Source organism: Thamnophis sirtalis, unplaced genomic scaffold (genome assembly GCF_051295495.1).
Source record: "Thamnophis sirtalis isolate CommonGarterSnake01/CBP01778 unplaced genomic scaffold, rThaSir2_p1.2 scaffold_1, whole genome shotgun sequence".
Classification (NCBI taxonomy): Eukaryota; Metazoa; Chordata; class Lepidosauria; order Squamata; family Natricidae; genus Thamnophis; species Thamnophis sirtalis.
The window spans coordinates 27068993-27085692 of record NW_028261381.1 but is presented as its reverse complement, the minus strand read 5'-3'; the positions used below and the strand labels follow the sequence as shown (position 1 = coordinate 27085692).

Sequence of the window (16700 nt, the reverse complement as noted above, 5' to 3'; positions counted from 1 at the left end):
GTAATATAAGAGCTAAAAGAACAAAGGTTAGACAGAAAGAGCTTGAGGCAAATAGATCCATTACAGGAATTATGGAGATCTGTCAATCATTTCTCTCACTGAGAAATGAACTGCTTTCAGTTCATTCGGACACCTAGGAGGGGAAAAGATGTAAGATTTGAACCTGGGATACAGTCAGCAGTTCCTGGTTTTTCAGTTGTATTATGTCTCCTTCTATCATCTATAAATATCATCTTATCCCAGTGTTGTGTTCCTGGATCTCTGCGTTTTACCTTTTGAGTTTGATTAATGGTTGGATGAACAAACACTTCTTGAAGAAAGCTGTTGGGGAATTTGTATTCTCAGATTGCAACTTTTGACCCCATTAATGTGCTACCAGATTTAGGTAGGTTGATAAAGCATATTGAGGAAAAAGAGTGATGGATATCTGATAATTTGAGATCTAATAACCTGTCTGGAATCTGCATCCTGGATTAAGATTACATTGCCAAAGGCATCATGATGAACTTTTTACTACAAATATATACACACAAAAATACCGTACCCAAATACATATGTTCCACAAGAATAATTTATGTAAGGAATTCATATATCAGAAATTGAATAATAATAAAAGCTAAATGTGAGAAGATTTAAATTGTTATAATAGTTCTTACCTACAATGGAAAGGATGACAACCACAAAATCAAAAATGTTCCATCCAATTGTGAAATAATAATAGCGTAGGGAAATTAGTTTGAGGACACATTCTCCAGTGAAAAGGACAATAAATATAAAATTAATGCGGTAGAGAATATCTTCTGTTTGTTTACTTTGATCATCTGTTTCTACCATCATGGTGATCATGTTAAGGCAGATAAGAATCATAATACTGATGTCAAATACTTGTTGGGTCACAAAATCAAACACCATGCCTTGATATTTGTTCTGAAGTATAGAAGAAGAAATAATATTTAATGGACACTAAGGTGGGCACATTTGTTTAAGTAAAATGTAACTGAACTAAGGAGCTAATAATACAGGTAGTCCTCGACTTATAACAGTTTGTTTAGTGACCTTTTGAGGTTAAAACAGCACTGAAAAAGTGATTTATGACTGTTTTTCATACTTATGATTGTTGCAGCATTCCCATGGTCACATACTCAAAAATCAGATGCTTGGCAACTGACTCATATTTACGATGGTTGCAGTGTCCCCGAGTCACGTGATCATCTTTCACAACCTTCTCACAAGCAAAGTCAATGGAGAAACAAGATTCATTTAATGACTCTGTTACTGACTTAACAATTTCAGAGATTCATTTAACAACTGTGGCAAGAAAGTTTGCAAAATGGGGCAAAACTGACAACAAATATTTCACTTAACAGCAGAAATTTTGGGTTCAATTGTTGTAACTCGAGGTCTACTTGTACAACAGTATGAGAATTAAAAAGCAAACAAACTAAATAGCCCTCTCTCCCCCCTTTTCCCTCCATGCATTAACTTAATTTAAAATGACTTTTTAGTTGTGAGTAAACTGGATCATATTACTTACCCCTGGCCTAGGTATAGGTTTCTGAGGCTTTTTAGACCCCAATTTTTTCATTGCATTGTAGTACTTTTTCTGTTCTTCTGTCATAAAGATGTCTTGGCCTCCAAAGTAATGGCATGAGATGAAAATTGGTTATAATCATATTCTTGTGCATAAGTCTTAAATGTAAATGCATTTATAACATATTACAAGCTAAAAATAAACATTGGACCTGATTTATTTTTATAATGAAAATGCTGCACAATTTTAACCATGTAAAAATAAACGTGGCACATGTTCAAACTTCAGTGTATTTTATTTTTTTACAATTTGTTGACTAATAAATGTATTTAATAACCAGCGTGTTAGAATAGTTATTATTGAAGGTTTTATTTAGAGGCTGGTGTGGGAAAATGTTTAGAAGAAAGGAGAATAAAAGAGTTCCTAGGGAAAGAGGAGAACCCCCCCCACAACCTATGGCAGTATTTTATTTTACGTTTAAAGACAACTTTTATCTTGCGTCCAGAAGCAGCCCAAGACCAGTTTTAAGTCAACATCAAAGCAGTACCACAACATAAAACCACCACAACATAAAACAACCTACGAGCCCTTTCTATAATTCATGTGGAAGGAACTTTCAGAAGATAGTGATAATTGGCTCAGTAGGTCTGGTGTGGGTCATCCTCTCTGAAGCTCCGGGCCTCCATGGCCATTTTGTGCTTTGGTTTACCTTTCTTGCACAGCATTTTTTCTGTTTTGGGGATACAGAGCAGTGGTGGGTTTCAATTTTGTTTACTATTGGTTTGCACGTGCACGCGCAATGCTTCTGCACATGTGCAGAAGCATTTGGGAGGGTGGCGGAGCCTCCCACCGCCGCCACTACCGCTTTGCCTGATCCAAGCCAAACCGGGAGCAACCCACCACTGATACAGAAGTAAATGGCCGGGAATACTAGCCTCATGTGAGACCAAATGCAGGCGTTCTAGGAAATTGACATTCCCATTATTAAACAAAACTGAAGCATTTAAAAATATTTAGTCCAGTGAGGAATTTATCGTTCATGTAACTATTACCATTGTTTTTGCTAAGATGATTTTGAGAGTGGAAAACAGGAAAGATAGAGAGGATTCTGCCAGTTGTTGCTTTAAATCTTCCCACATTATAGTGTGTGGGAGCAGCAACACTGACGAATCCTAATGCCATGGAACAGTAAAGGTAGGGTATGAGGTCAGTAATTTTGCTTCAGGATACTTTCCTCTGCCTCAAGGATGGGACCAGTTTGAATGACTTATCTCCGGAAGTTGTGGATGCTCTAGAAGTTTTTAAGAAGAGATTGGACAATGATTTGTCTGAAATGATATAGCGTTTCCTGCCTGAACAGGGGGTTGGACTAGAAGACCTCCAAGGTCCCTTCCAACTCTGTTATTCTGAATAAGCCTAAGCAGTTATGGACAAATACTCATCATCAGAAATCTTTATGCAGCAGAACTTCTTTACTTCTGCCATTGAGAAGAGATGATTAAACATATGACCTTAGATTGTGGAATGCCTAACATCAGTGGAGGGATTCAAATAATTTAACAACGGGTTCACCCAGGGTCAGGTTGGTTGTCGTGGAAGGTGTAGCTCATCCCCGTCTTCCAGCTCCGCCATACATGTGGGAAGATTCTCCCACGGCAGCCAACCTGACCCTGGGCAAACCAGTTGTTAAATTACCCCCCCCCCTTATCAAAGTGGATCCTGAACTGTGCTGCAAAGGAGAAACGGGCAACAAAGTGGCCAGCACAAGGAAAGGAGGAGGAGTATGGAGAAGAAAGAGGGAAAGCGGCCTTCACCTTCCTTCACGCCGGCTGCTCCGTTGCCTGTTTCTCCATTGCACTGCAGCGCTGCGCCCAGGATCCAATTTGATAGCAGGAGGTGGGTAATCTAACAACCAGTTCATCTGAACTGGTACAAACCAGCTGAATCCCATCACTGCCTAACAACTTCAACCACTGATCAATTCAGCATCAACTGCTGGGTCACAGTATCTGACCCTTGCTAGATGCAAACTGGGGCTGTTATTGTAACAGACTCTTCTGATAGGTATTGTAACAGAGTATTCTGATCGGAGTGTTTTGATAGTTCTTATTACAATTGGCCAGACAGATGAAAGAAGCTATGAAGTGCCTTACATCATTAATGCATATTGTTATGCCATTTTTATGCCTCTGCTATACCACATGCAATGCCTCTCTTTGAAACAGAAAAGATAAGGCAAGGCATTGAACATTGTTCCATGTTAAATTACATATACGCATAGGCATTATAAGTGTTAAGCCTGGATGAGAAAAGAGGAACATTGGGCATCTAGCTGGCAATGCAATGCCATTAAACTTTTTTAAAAAAACTGAAACAATGAACATAATTCAGCATGATTGAATTGAGTCTCACATCAAGCTGCTCAAATCAAGTTGTGTAGGCAACAAAGAGAAGCTGACAAGGCGATTTAGAGATAGATGATTTAGAAAGCAAGTGGAAAAGTTCAGATCAATTCTAGAAAAACCAAAGTATTGGCATGAATATCTAGGAAGACAAGAAGGATGAATATGAGAATTCCAAATACGGCATATTGGGGACCAGAGATGGCTAGAATTGGCATTCATGTGGAAAGCAAGGCCTAGAGAATAGTACTGGCATTATGGAAGGTCCCCAAAAGCTTGCTAGAGCTTCTAGATAGGGAACTGTGCAACATTTACAAACAATTTTTGAAAAACTCCCAGGTCAGACAAACAAAGCCATGACAATTCTGACAATCCCCAAAATAGTTTCACACAGACAAAGAGAACATTACACATGTTGTAGAACAGTGACGTGCGGTGAGCTTCATGGCCGGTGAGGCAAGCGCGAAAGCCCCGCTGAAGCCCCAGTGCCGCGTCCGCCATAGAGCGGGACTGGGACCCGCTCTATGGTGGATGGCGCTGGGACTTTAAAGTCCTGCCGCCGGGGCCCTGCCACCACTTTAAAGCCATGCCCCCGGGCACCAACTGCTCCAGCGAGGCTTCCAGCTCCATCTCGGCGGGTGGAGAGGGCGAGGGAGGACAGAAGGCGACGGGCGGGCAGGCAAGGCTGCTCAGGCAGCTGAGGCATGGCTTTAAAGTGGCGGCAGGGCGCCGACTGCTCCAGCGAGGCTTCCAGCTCCATCCCGGCGGGTGGAGAGGGTGAGGGAGGACAGGAGGCAACGTGCGGGTGGGCAGCTAAGCGAGGCTGCTCAGGCAGCTGAGGCATGGCTTTAAAGTGGTGGCAGGGCACCGACTGCTCCAGCGAGGCTGCCGCCACTTTAAAGCCATGCCTCAGCTGCCCGAGGAGCCTCGCTTCGCCACCTGCCCGTCGCCTCCTGTCCTCCCTCGCCCTCTCCGCCCGCCGGGATGGAGCACATCAAGCATGTCCTGCTGAATGGCCGGCCCAGAAGGCATGACCCACATACCTTCCAGCTGCGTCAAAAATGCAAGATTTGGTCTAGCCAGGGCCAGGCAGGCACTAAGCAGACTCAGAGACACTGTGACTTGGAGTCTGGCAGCAACTACCTTGACCTTTTTAATTATTTTAAAAATTATTTCCTTTTCCTCATGAGACTGGTGAGGCCTCACCTCCCCTGCCTCCAGTGACCGCATGTCCCTGTTGTAGAGATCAGTGAGGCCGTTTAGAAGGGAAAATTTTTTAGGGCATGTTCAGAACTGTACAGCTTGAAAGATTAGCTAGTTCTATATACAGATCAGAGGTGGGTTCCTACCAGTTTGGCTGAATAGGTAGTAACTCAGCCGGACACATGACCATACCGGTTCTATCCTGGGCGCCGCCATCTTTATTTTCTGTTCTGCACATGCGCAGAACAATTTTCATCAAAAAAATGTAATCCCCCCCCTTTTTTAATGGTGTGCGCATGTGCAGACATTTTTAAGAGCAAATGTGCATGCTTGCTTTGCTTGCACAAAATTTTTCGAGCACCAAACAGGTAGGAATGCTGGCAGATCTGATCCAGATTTAAAGCTATGCTAAAGTAAGAGCACTGAAATAAGAATGGTTGGATGCCTTTTCCTGTTTTGCTTTTAATTACCCTTTTTTTTTCTTCCTGATGTGTTTAACAGTGGTCTGTTACCACATGAAATATACTGAAGTGAAGACGTGCCTCATGCTTAGTGCTTGCATCAAATACAAACTAAGAGAAAACGTAACTCTCTAGCTTTCACAGATTCCTCTGCGCTCAGGGTACAATGTCTCTCTTTTATCACATGACAGAGAAAGTAAAGTGCCCACCAGGATGGAGTGAAATTCAGCTCTGCTATTTATTATATAAATTATTAGCACTTTTCTTCCAGAGCCCTGGTGGCGTAGTAGTTAAATGCAGTATTGCACACTAACTCTGTCTACAGCCTACAGTTCGATGCTGACCAGCTCAAGGTTGACTGAGATTTCCATCATTCCAAGTTTGGTAAAATGAGGACTCAAATTATTGGGGACAATATGCTGACTCTGTAAACTGCTCAGAGATTGCTATAAAACACTATGGAGCGGTATATAAGTCTGAATAATATTGCTATTATTGACTTGTGTTTTGCTGCTGTATCTAATGATTTTTCCTTCTAAGGCTGTTTTCCTACCACATCAGTCTCTCTCAAGCCATAATTTCCAGAATTGACCTTGTGCCACTCTAAATTCTAACAAAATGTATTCTGAGGTTAGCATTAAAAAAAAAAAAAATACAGGGTTCCCAAAATATCCAGAACCATACATCTGCACCAATGTTAATGCTGATTGCTGTGTTTCCTCAAGATTTCTAAAGTGAACAAAACTCTTATTCAAACATTTGAGCTGCTGAAGAATTTATCTTCTTACATACTTAGTTATCAGCAGTACAGTTAAGCTACAAGCAGTGCAAATTTGAGTCCAAAATAAAAGCAATTACTTTTACAATCAGAACAGAATGATGAAATGTTATAATTTAGTTGATTAGGTTGAAGAACTCACTTTGCCAATCTGTGAATTTTCTCTCTCATACATTCCAACAGATCTCATCAGCACATGATTCTTATATACAATGACAGCAATCAAGATAACTAATTTGATTATGGGTTCTTAAGCTCAAGACAAGCATTTTAGACCTTTTGCATCATTCACAATAGACCAACCATTGTTCCAAATTTTGCAAAAGAAATGTCGACCTTACACTGGTTCTTGGAGAACATTTTACATACTTGAATAACATCTTATAAGAATTCTGCATTCTGCACCAATGTGAATTATTTTCAAACCATTAAAAAGCATCTTAATTTATGCAAACTGATTGCAAGAATGATTTTGGAAATGCAGGATGTGCTGGTGTGTTTGCGACAATACCCTTTTGCTTTAACTAATCAAAGTCAATAAAGAGAAGAAAAGATGTTCAGATATCAGTTCACCATGTCAAATTAAGTTTGAGACCAGACATATACTTCCTTCTCATTTTAACACAGATAAAATTAGACTCAAAAAAATGGTGGAATTATTTTTAATTTAATAAATTAATATTTAACCCCATGATTTAAAAATGGAATGGGGTGGGAGGGAAATTTATGAATAAGATTTGAGAATGAATAATATTGATAAACACTATGATAAGCATTAAAAGCTCCAGTGCGAGAGAAAGGGAGGAGATAAAACTGAATATTCACAAGCTACTATTTATACCATTCCAGATTTTGCAAAACGTATGTTCTCTCAAATGATTTTGAATATTTGTAGGTTTCTCCATTTATTTATAAATCTGATTTATCAATTCACATGAGCCATGATCCCACCTTTAAGAAAAATATAGAATATATTTATATAAATACTTATCTTCTTTTTTTGTTGATTGAAGTTATCTATGATGACACCAATAAATAGATTCAGGGTAAAAAATGATCCAAATATGATAAAGATAACAAAGTAAATATACATATAAAGGTTATCTTCATAGATAGGCTGTTCAAGCACCTACAAAATAAGTAACAGGAGAGCAAATTCAAAAAATTTTTTTTGCTTAAAACATGCAAATTAGTATTATTTTAAAATACATTCACAAACACAATATCTTTACAATGATTGTCATGGATTTTCTATATTATAACATCAGGGCATTATTTATATACATGCACGTATTAGTTAATATTACTAGATTTTATGTTCCCATATTTACAAAGAAAAAACTAGTTTATTTTACAACACACAAGAAATCCATAGTGCTTACTTTTCTTGAATCAACTGCTGCATACATAATATCCATCCATCCTTTAAATGTGGCCTGCATCCAAAAATATTTAAACATATAAATGATGGCAATCAATGGTATCCATCTTAATCTGTTTCAACAACAGGATATTCCAATAGAAATATTATATATATACAAGCAAATGGGATGAGTTTAAAATTTTGCTTTCTGTGAATTGGATACAAATGTGTACTGGCATAGAAATTTCACTGTGTTCAGTAAGGTTAAGTATGTACAGGACTCAAGAATTATGCAATATTAGTTTCTTCCAGCCTATGTGCTAGGAATTTAAACCACACAAATTTAAACCACACAAAGGGTACATATCTAATTCTTATTCCCCAGTCCCCAACCATATTCTCAACCTATGAAGAAATTCAAAGAACATAAAAGAAAATTTCTTTTTCTTTTAAACTCTTAGATGGGTGAAGGAAGATGACCACATTTCTGTCCTGCTCACTATAGTTTTCAAGGGAACCACCACAGGTCAGGGATATGGTTGGGGTTTCCTGGCCTAAAACTAGGCTTATATTGAATTTCACTTCTTGAATTTTGTCCCAAATACAAATCAAAAAGTATGATTGCATTGTCTTCACCGTATCAGATATCTTTTAGATAAGAGGATTAAATACATTTAAAAATCCAATGCTTGGTATATTAATTATACAAAGCTTAGGTACAAAATATGGTATATTTGAAAATGGGGCAATAAGCTATCTTACTACCTCATTTATCTGTTTGTTAACTGACATTTGTATGCAATACAAATAAAGTTCTCTGAACTATTCATAATCCGTAAGAATTAAAAAACAGCATAAACTAGCAACATAATTCACCCTCATTAGCAATAAATGTTTTTAAACGAAGAGGTTTGGACTTCAGAAATTCTGGATGAGCAAATAGGTCTTATCTTGATACTGAAAAAAATATATAAAGACATCACCAGGAGAGAACCTCATTTTATTTGGCAAGGGCCTTTCAAGTATTATGAACAAGTCAAAAGAAAAGAAAACCTTTAATTACTACATTTCAATCTCTGCACATTGGAAAAATCTCACTGATCTAATGCAAATTATTAAAGAATCCCATATATTGTGACCTACATCTGGATTGTGCTGCCCTCTGTGTTGCAGATAAAACATTTGAACCTAAGTAAGCTACGGGCTCTTACTCAGCAGGCTCTGAAATTAAATGAGATGTTCAGAAGGGAGATGAGAATGAAGCCAGTGTAAGAATGGGTGCAAACTCCCCTCTTTTTGCCTGTCCCACAGTGTGATGTCAGAATGATAAAATTGGGAAGTTTCTGTGTACACAGATAGACTGATGGGTTTCTAAATTACCTAGCAATGGCATGATATGTAATTGCTTGAGAAAAGCATTCAAATAAAAATAGTGGAATTGGGAAATTTTAGCTGTTATCAATCAAAATTTATATGACTGTTTTTCCAGATCATCATAAAATGCTATGTTGCACTAATATATCCTCTTACCATTGTTTATGGTAATTTTATGCTCATAGCATAGAACCCTTGTTAAAATCCTGGAGTTGCTCAGACCGAAAAGGAGATATAAAACTGAAGAATATAAATATTTTTTCAATTTCTCTAGTAGGTAAATATAACCTGGCATATTGACCATAACTTGCTAAATTATACCAGTCAGCTGTACTGGGAGGACTAATTTTGTAGACAAAAGTCCAGGGTCAACCCCGATGAATGAGTATGATGTTCTTTCCAAATTTAGCTGCGCTGGTTTACCACGTTTTGAAGCAGAGATGGAAAGTTCATAACAGTCTAAAAAGGGGAGGCAGAAGACTATCAAACTATTGATATCAAAGGGGAAATTGTATTCCAGGAACCATTATAACTGATCAAACCGTAAGCACCTTATTTGTTCAAATGAACTTTTTATTATGCACTGAATAAGCAAGAAGACTTAAAGAATTTTCACTTACTACTTGCAGTAAAGAAAGATACCCAAATCCTACGTTATCAAAGTTGACTTTCACATTTTTCCATCTGGCAGTTTCATTTGCAAGTATGAGACTCTCACACTCAGACTTATTGGCAACTTCATCAACTTCAAACATGTTGCCAGTTGTAGTATTAACACAGTGGTAGAATTTGCCAGCAAACAAGTTTACTCCCATGATGCTGAAAATCAGCCAGAATATAAGACAAACAAGAAGCACATTCATGATGGATGGAATTGCTCCAAGAAGGGCATTCACAACCACCTAAGTACACAAATATGGGAGGAAAAGAAAACGGTGTAAGAATAGGTGCAAAATTAATATAATTATTTTGTTGCATGAACACACAATTTACTATTTTTAAATTAAAGCAAATTCTAAAAGGCTGAGTACTATTTTGAGTTTATCAGAGCAACGTTTTAAAAGTTGAGAAAATCAAATTATCTAGATTAAAACAAAAATGCAAATAGTCCTAACAATAATATGAATAGTGTTGATATCTATTAAAAAGAGATAGGTATTAAAATTTCATAGAAAATAATATGAAAAACTAAACTACAAGAAAATAATGTAATCATTATCAACAAAAATGAATGTATTCTTTCTCCAAAATTAAAAACAGAAATATCAAGAATATTTAAGTAAATCAAATGAAAATCAGCATATATTTCAAGGAGTGAACTTAACCATGCAGTTTTATTACAAAGATCGATTTCTTTGCATAAGTAAGCCAGACACATTTGCAACATGTGCTTATCTAAGTAATCACATAGTTTATTTCAAGCTCCAGTCTTTATTAATCAAATAAGTCTATTTTAATTAAACATTTTGCAAAAAAAATAAAGGGGTGAATAATTCATAAATCTATATAGGGGTATAATTAAAGAATCCAGAAACACTGAAGTACAGCATAATATATTATCTAATTCCTTAATTATATTAGGGGTGAATGCTATCAAGAAACACAAGGAGATGACTATTAAGATCTTATTAGCAGAATCATAGTAGAAATATGGGTTGCTAAGGATACTTTTGCCAATTTATGCCCTAACCACAGTTGCTGTAGGATTGTAGGGGGCGGGGGAGGGAAATTAATAATATTAAAGCCTGCAATAAATTGTTTTTTCTATTAAATTTTAGTTGGTGATCATAATTAAGATTATTACAACTAAAACATCTCTTTAAAAAAATGTTCTTATTAGCAAACTAGAACGTCAGTAAAACTGCAGACCTCTATGAAACATATTCTGTTTTTCAAAGGCAATAAACTCATAAGTAACTTTTTTAAGCATTAGAATTGGTTCTGTTCATGATTTGTGAAGAATCATGTTAAAAATTATAATAAGAGAGTATTTCATAATACAATTTTTGGGGAAGAATTAGATTTAATAAAATGGACTCCTCTACGAACACTAATTTGCTGACACCTTCAGTCAGCAGATGTTGAGGGATAAAGAATAGATAAAACCATATTTGCCAAGTGACCTGCTTTGTAATAATGAAGCTTCCCTGGGTCCTTCATCCACAGGGAAGGATGCGTCTCTATTCCCAATGTTCAACTTCAAGTATGGAACTGAACTGAAGCAAGCAAAATGCTTCAGTTGGGTCTTGTTTAACCACAATCATATTGGATGCAGTATGTTTGGAAACATTGCAGTCCCTCCATCTCATAGTTTATCATTACAGATTGTGAATGTGAAAGATTAGATTTCTAAGCATGTAGAGGAGGAGCTGTGGAAGCATTTATTTCCTAATTCTTCTCTACATAGTCAAAGGTACACACAGACCTTCCTTACTCCAAGCCCTTCTCAGCTAACCTGTATCCTTATTCTTCTGCCTTGAAAAATAGAAAAGGCAACATGTTCTGTCTACAAATACTACTTACTGATCTTAAAAGACATTGAAGATAGCAGCAGTGATTGCCATCTGGACTGTATTACATAAGGCTACCAGGTTCCTACTAGTACAAATACAGAAAGAGTCTCTATTTTTAGTTTTCCAAGGCTGGCCCTGTTTCTCTTGAGAGAGGAAAAGAAAGGTTCATGTTCAACTCCATAATGAAATTCAGCCTTTAAAAAGATAATTTTCAACTCTAGCATCTCAGTGGGTTTCATAGTTGGCTGGAAATGTACATATTAGCAAAATTTCTAAGCCATTCTATAAGGCAAAAGCGTTCTGACACCTTAACATTTCTATTAGGACAATCCTCACATCTGAAGAATTTCATCTGAGGAAAAGTTATTACTGTCAAACAGAAAACAATGGAAATATAAGGATGCTCTTACGTATAATATTCACTGACATCATCCAAGTTGTGATGAGCTAAGGTGAGGTAAGAGGGCATCCTAGGTAGCAGAGATGGGAAAAATCAACCTTACTAGGTTACTATTTGGTAAATGGAAATAGCTGGTGGAATAGGCCTACTGTGATCACCATTGTGGGAGAACGCCCATTTCATGCCCATCAATTCCAAAGGTTAGGGACAGCAGGTTTAGATGAAGTCACAATTATCTAGAACTAACTTACACAAGTCACAGTTAATAATTACAGACCCAGCACGTATGATCAAAACCTGGCTGAGTGAAGGGGATAATGTTGTCTTGTCAGAGAAGGGTCTTTCAGCAACGTTACCGTCAGGGTTAGGGATATGAGGAAGATCCATCTGTTAAGGGCAGTAACGGGTTTTGTTAGTTTCTTGCAGTCGCATATTTGAAGGGAGGGTGATGAGGGAGCCAAGGTTGCTTTTCTATTTTGACAACAATGCTCTGGGAGGACTTCTCTGTGGAGAGCAAACTTCCCCATGCTGGCTTCCAGGAAACGACCAAATATGGAATGATTCTGAAGAGTATCCTCTTAACTTATTAGATTTCCCTTTTTGCTCTTGATTTTTGTTTTTCATTGGAACTATTGTTGTGTAATGTAATCATTTGTTTTTATGTTTACTACGCAGTGATGGGATTCAGCTGATTTGCCCTGGTCCAGACAAACCGATTGTTAAATTATGCATCCCTCGCCATCAAAGTGGATCCTGGAAGCTGCACTGCAATGGCGAAATGGACAATGGAGCGGCCTATGCAAGGGAAGGAGAAGGCTGCTTTTCCTCTTTCTTCTCCCTGCTCCTTCTCCTTCCTTTATGCTGGCGGCTCTGTTGCCCTTTTCTCCAGGATGTACTTTGACTGTGTGTGTGTGTGTGTGTGTGTGTGTGTGTGTGTGTGTGTGTGTGTGCGCCTGCGTATGTAATTTAACAACCGGTTCACCAGGGTTAGGTTGGGCCACGCCTCTCATAACAGCAAACCTGACCCTAGGCCAACTGATTGTTAAATTATTTGAATCACACCACTGATACTATGGGTATTTTAATGGTTGTTATATTGTACACTCTAAGAGGCTGAGAGTTCTTAGAATGTAGCAATGTAATGTAAGTTTAGTAATCAAGCAAGTAAACTAATTGAAGAAGAACTAAGATCAAATCACTCTTATAGGTGGTTTCATAATTGCAGAAATCTGATAGGGCAGGTTCATGGCATGACAGTTGGATCACTCCCAATAAATGGAACCAATGATTTGAGTAATTTGCACTGAAACATTAAGGGAATTAACTTTAACAAACAGTTTTGGTAATCAAGAATTTTAAGACCCTTGTGACTGCACCTCTTCTTCACAAGGAGCCAATATTTTCAAAATGAGGTATTGAAATAGAACTGGTTAAATCTTAAATTTTGCATCTGACACTTCTTTAAGTGCTCATAGTTTCATAAGTAATTAACAAAACAGGACTAAAAAGAAAAAAAGCTGTTAATTATTTTTATACTGTATTATACTACATTCATATAGAATATAATGGATATTGTAAGTTTGCTTAGTCAAAAGTAATTATTACTGAATTCAACAAAGTTTTCTCCTAGTAAGTTGTGTTTAAGACTACAACCTTATCACCTGAAAAAGTGCAATGTTTGAATCTCAACTTAGATCATTGGAAGTTATGGGACTTGATTTAGTAATTTTAAGATCCACTGATATTACAGATAGTCCTCGACTTACGTCCATAATGGAGCCTACTAATCACAATCATAACTCGTGAAAGTCAGAAAGCATATCATCATGTTACCAGTCTAATTTTATAACTGTTTTGTGTGGTGGTTGTTAAGTAAATGCAGTGATTGTTCACTATAGGTTGTTTTTGTCAAAATCTGGAAGCAACTGGCTTTTGGCACAAACATTGTAAGTTGGGATCATGTGATGTGACACTGCAAACAGTCATAAAAGTGGTCTGGTTGACATGACTGAGGGCTGCTATCAGAACTTTGGAATGGGCTCATATCTTGGGTGTGGGGGAGAGGGGCTCTGTCGTAATTTCAAATAGTCGCTAAGCGACCAGTCAAGGACAACCTGTAATTTCTCATTATTTAATATGGGGTTTATGAATTAATACTTACCGTATTTTTCAGAGTATAAGATGCACCAAGATTTTGAAGAGACAAATTTTTAAAAAGTCTGCAAACCTTCCCAAAACAGCCTGGGTTTTGCCCATTTTTGCCCTTCCCAGGCGCATTCTGGAAACCTCCTAAAGGCTATGCACGGCCATTTTTGCAATGGCGGCAGGGTTTCAGAAGGCCAAAAATGCTGTATTCAATGTATAAGATGCACCCAGATTTTCACTCTCGTTTTTGAGGGAAAAAGGTGTGTCTTATACTCTGGAAAATACGGTACAGCCCATTGTTTATAACATTACAGTAATTATAATTTGCTTGCAATTACAATGCTAAGATATTCATAATTTGAAAAATGTTTTATTTGTATGAAACATTTGAAGAAAATTGTCTCTGGAAAAAGAAAGAGACAGAGAAGGAGGGAGGGAGGGAGGGGGGAGGGTGGGAGGGTGGGAGAGAGAGAGGGAGAGAGAGAGAGAGAGAGAGAGAGAGAGAGAGAGAGAGAGAGAGAGAGAGAGAGAGAGAGAGAGAGAGAGAGAGAGATTTTCCAGAGTATAGTCTTTAAATGGAAGTAACTGTAGAGCAAAAGTGTTTTGTACTATCACTAAATTAGATTAATATAAAAGTGAGTCTAGAGTATGCAGCATTTCCCCTTTCACCTCTTAAACACCTTATTTGATTTACTAAGCTGAAAGAGGCTCCTTTTAACAACCTGTTACTCCTTTTTGATGAATACACAGCTTTTCCCATCCTTCTTTTTGGGCTAAGCTTTACACAAAGGAAATAGTAGAGTGGAATAAGTTGCAATTATGTCTAGTAAATACAGAAGGATATATATGTCTGTATATATTTGTACATCTCGACTAATACATTATCATGGTAAACAGGCCCACGCATCAGACAAAACTATAGCCTGTTAATAGATTTAATATTTCTTGCCTTTTTAATGATTTTTAAAAGTTTCGTTTTAGTTTCCTATGCTACCCATTTGGGGTTTGGGCAGCCAATACATTTCAATAAATAATATAATGTGTTTTACTGAATCAGGCACAACTAACTGGATTCACCAAATATGCTAAAATGTTAGCCATGACTTTAAAGCTACAGTGGCTGAATTCACATTACATAAAGCTGAAACCAAGCAATCAAACATCAATTCAATCTAATATGCAAACCAGGCGTGTTTTTGCTTTTCTTAACCAACACTCTAATGTCAGGTATAAAATAACCCTACCAGAGCAGATATCTTTTGTATGTGGAAAGGTACCTCAGGCTTTCATAGGTTTTAACGTTCTAATTGTGTTTCTCCTCTTTCTTTTCTTTACAGTGTGAAACAAGTAACGGAAAAACAACTGTTTGGAGAAATAGTATGCCTCATTCATTAAAAAAAATCTTAATAATTGGATCTGAACATTTGTGATATTGCCAATTGCCAATTAGTCATTACTTTATCAATGTAAAGTGTGCTTTAATTTATCTGCTGAATGACATAAAACTGTATAGATGATATTCAGGGTAAAATTTTCTTTTTAATATTACTATCTCAAAAACTGGACTGGAAATTTGAAATATGATAAACTTTAAAGCAATCAGCCATAAATGTGCGTAAGACATGCAAAACTAAAACTGCAAGGTGGATTAATTTTTTAAAACCTTTTCTGCTTTACTGATCTAAGAGAAAGGTACCAAGCACGGCGTAACATGCTCTTTTTCAGTGAGTTTACACATAAACACATGCTTTATTGCTATAAAAAGCAATCTATAAATTTAGCAAAGCAATGGATATTGATATTGATTTTTCTATGTTAACAATAGCATACTTGAACTACAACAAGAACTTTATATTACAGTAAATATTAAGAATGATAAATAGAAAGCAAAATGCATATTCAAATCTCATTTTGCAGTGAGATTAGAATACTCTCAATCTATAGCAGATATAAAAGAGGTTATTTACTTTGCCTTCCAGCACCTATGTGGAGTTAAAGTGTTTTAAATTTAGTTTTAAATATATTTGAATAACTAATATAACAAAAGAGATATGATTTTTAAAAAATATTGTATTTCGGTTATTTTTGCTTTTGCTTATGAACAGGTATTTTATAAATATTAAAAGAAGTTTGTCATGTGTCACAGACTTACATTGTCCTTAGGCCTTGGGGTAGTCTTCTGTGTAGAAATGATTTTTACCAGTTTTTGAACAGAAAAATCATATAATGTTAATTTTAAAGTCCCACATTTAAATGTAAGTATGAAAATATGCAAAAACTAGTACTCGATATTTGGGAACAACTCAAACTAAAATTTGAATGGAAACACTTATTTAAAGTTCTTTATTACCCATTCTGATTAATTAAATGAAATCAAATACTTATAAGAATGTAATTTATAGAATCATATCGATACTATATCTCACTTTGATTTAAATGCCACTTGTCTCCTGTAAAAATCTATATACAAGCATTTTCTTTGTAGCTTTTTTTAGCTTTTTTGGTGAGGGCTTTTTTTTGCTTTTTTGGT

The 16700-nt window shown here is 36.7% G+C and overlaps 1 protein-coding gene across 4 annotated transcripts in view; it reads right to left on the bottom strand.

Annotated features, from left to right (window-relative positions):
• Nucleotides 1–16700, bottom strand: part of LOC106541394 (sodium channel protein type 1 subunit alpha) — a 102206-nt gene that overhangs the window by 4579 nt on the left and 80927 nt on the right. For all 4 annotated transcript variants that reach the window (XM_087709508.1, XM_087709514.1, XM_087709523.1 and 1 more), the window contains exons 22-26: nucleotides 9733–10014; nucleotides 7758–7811; nucleotides 7367–7504; nucleotides 1535–1639; nucleotides 657–927 (exon numbers count right to left, since the gene is read on the bottom strand). In XM_087709508.1, coding sequence (XP_087565634.1) covers nucleotides 657–927; nucleotides 1535–1639; nucleotides 7367–7504; nucleotides 7758–7811; nucleotides 9733–10014 — 850 coding nt within the window. The remainder of the gene's footprint in view (nucleotides 1–656; nucleotides 928–1534; nucleotides 1640–7366; nucleotides 7505–7757; nucleotides 7812–9732; nucleotides 10015–16700) is intronic.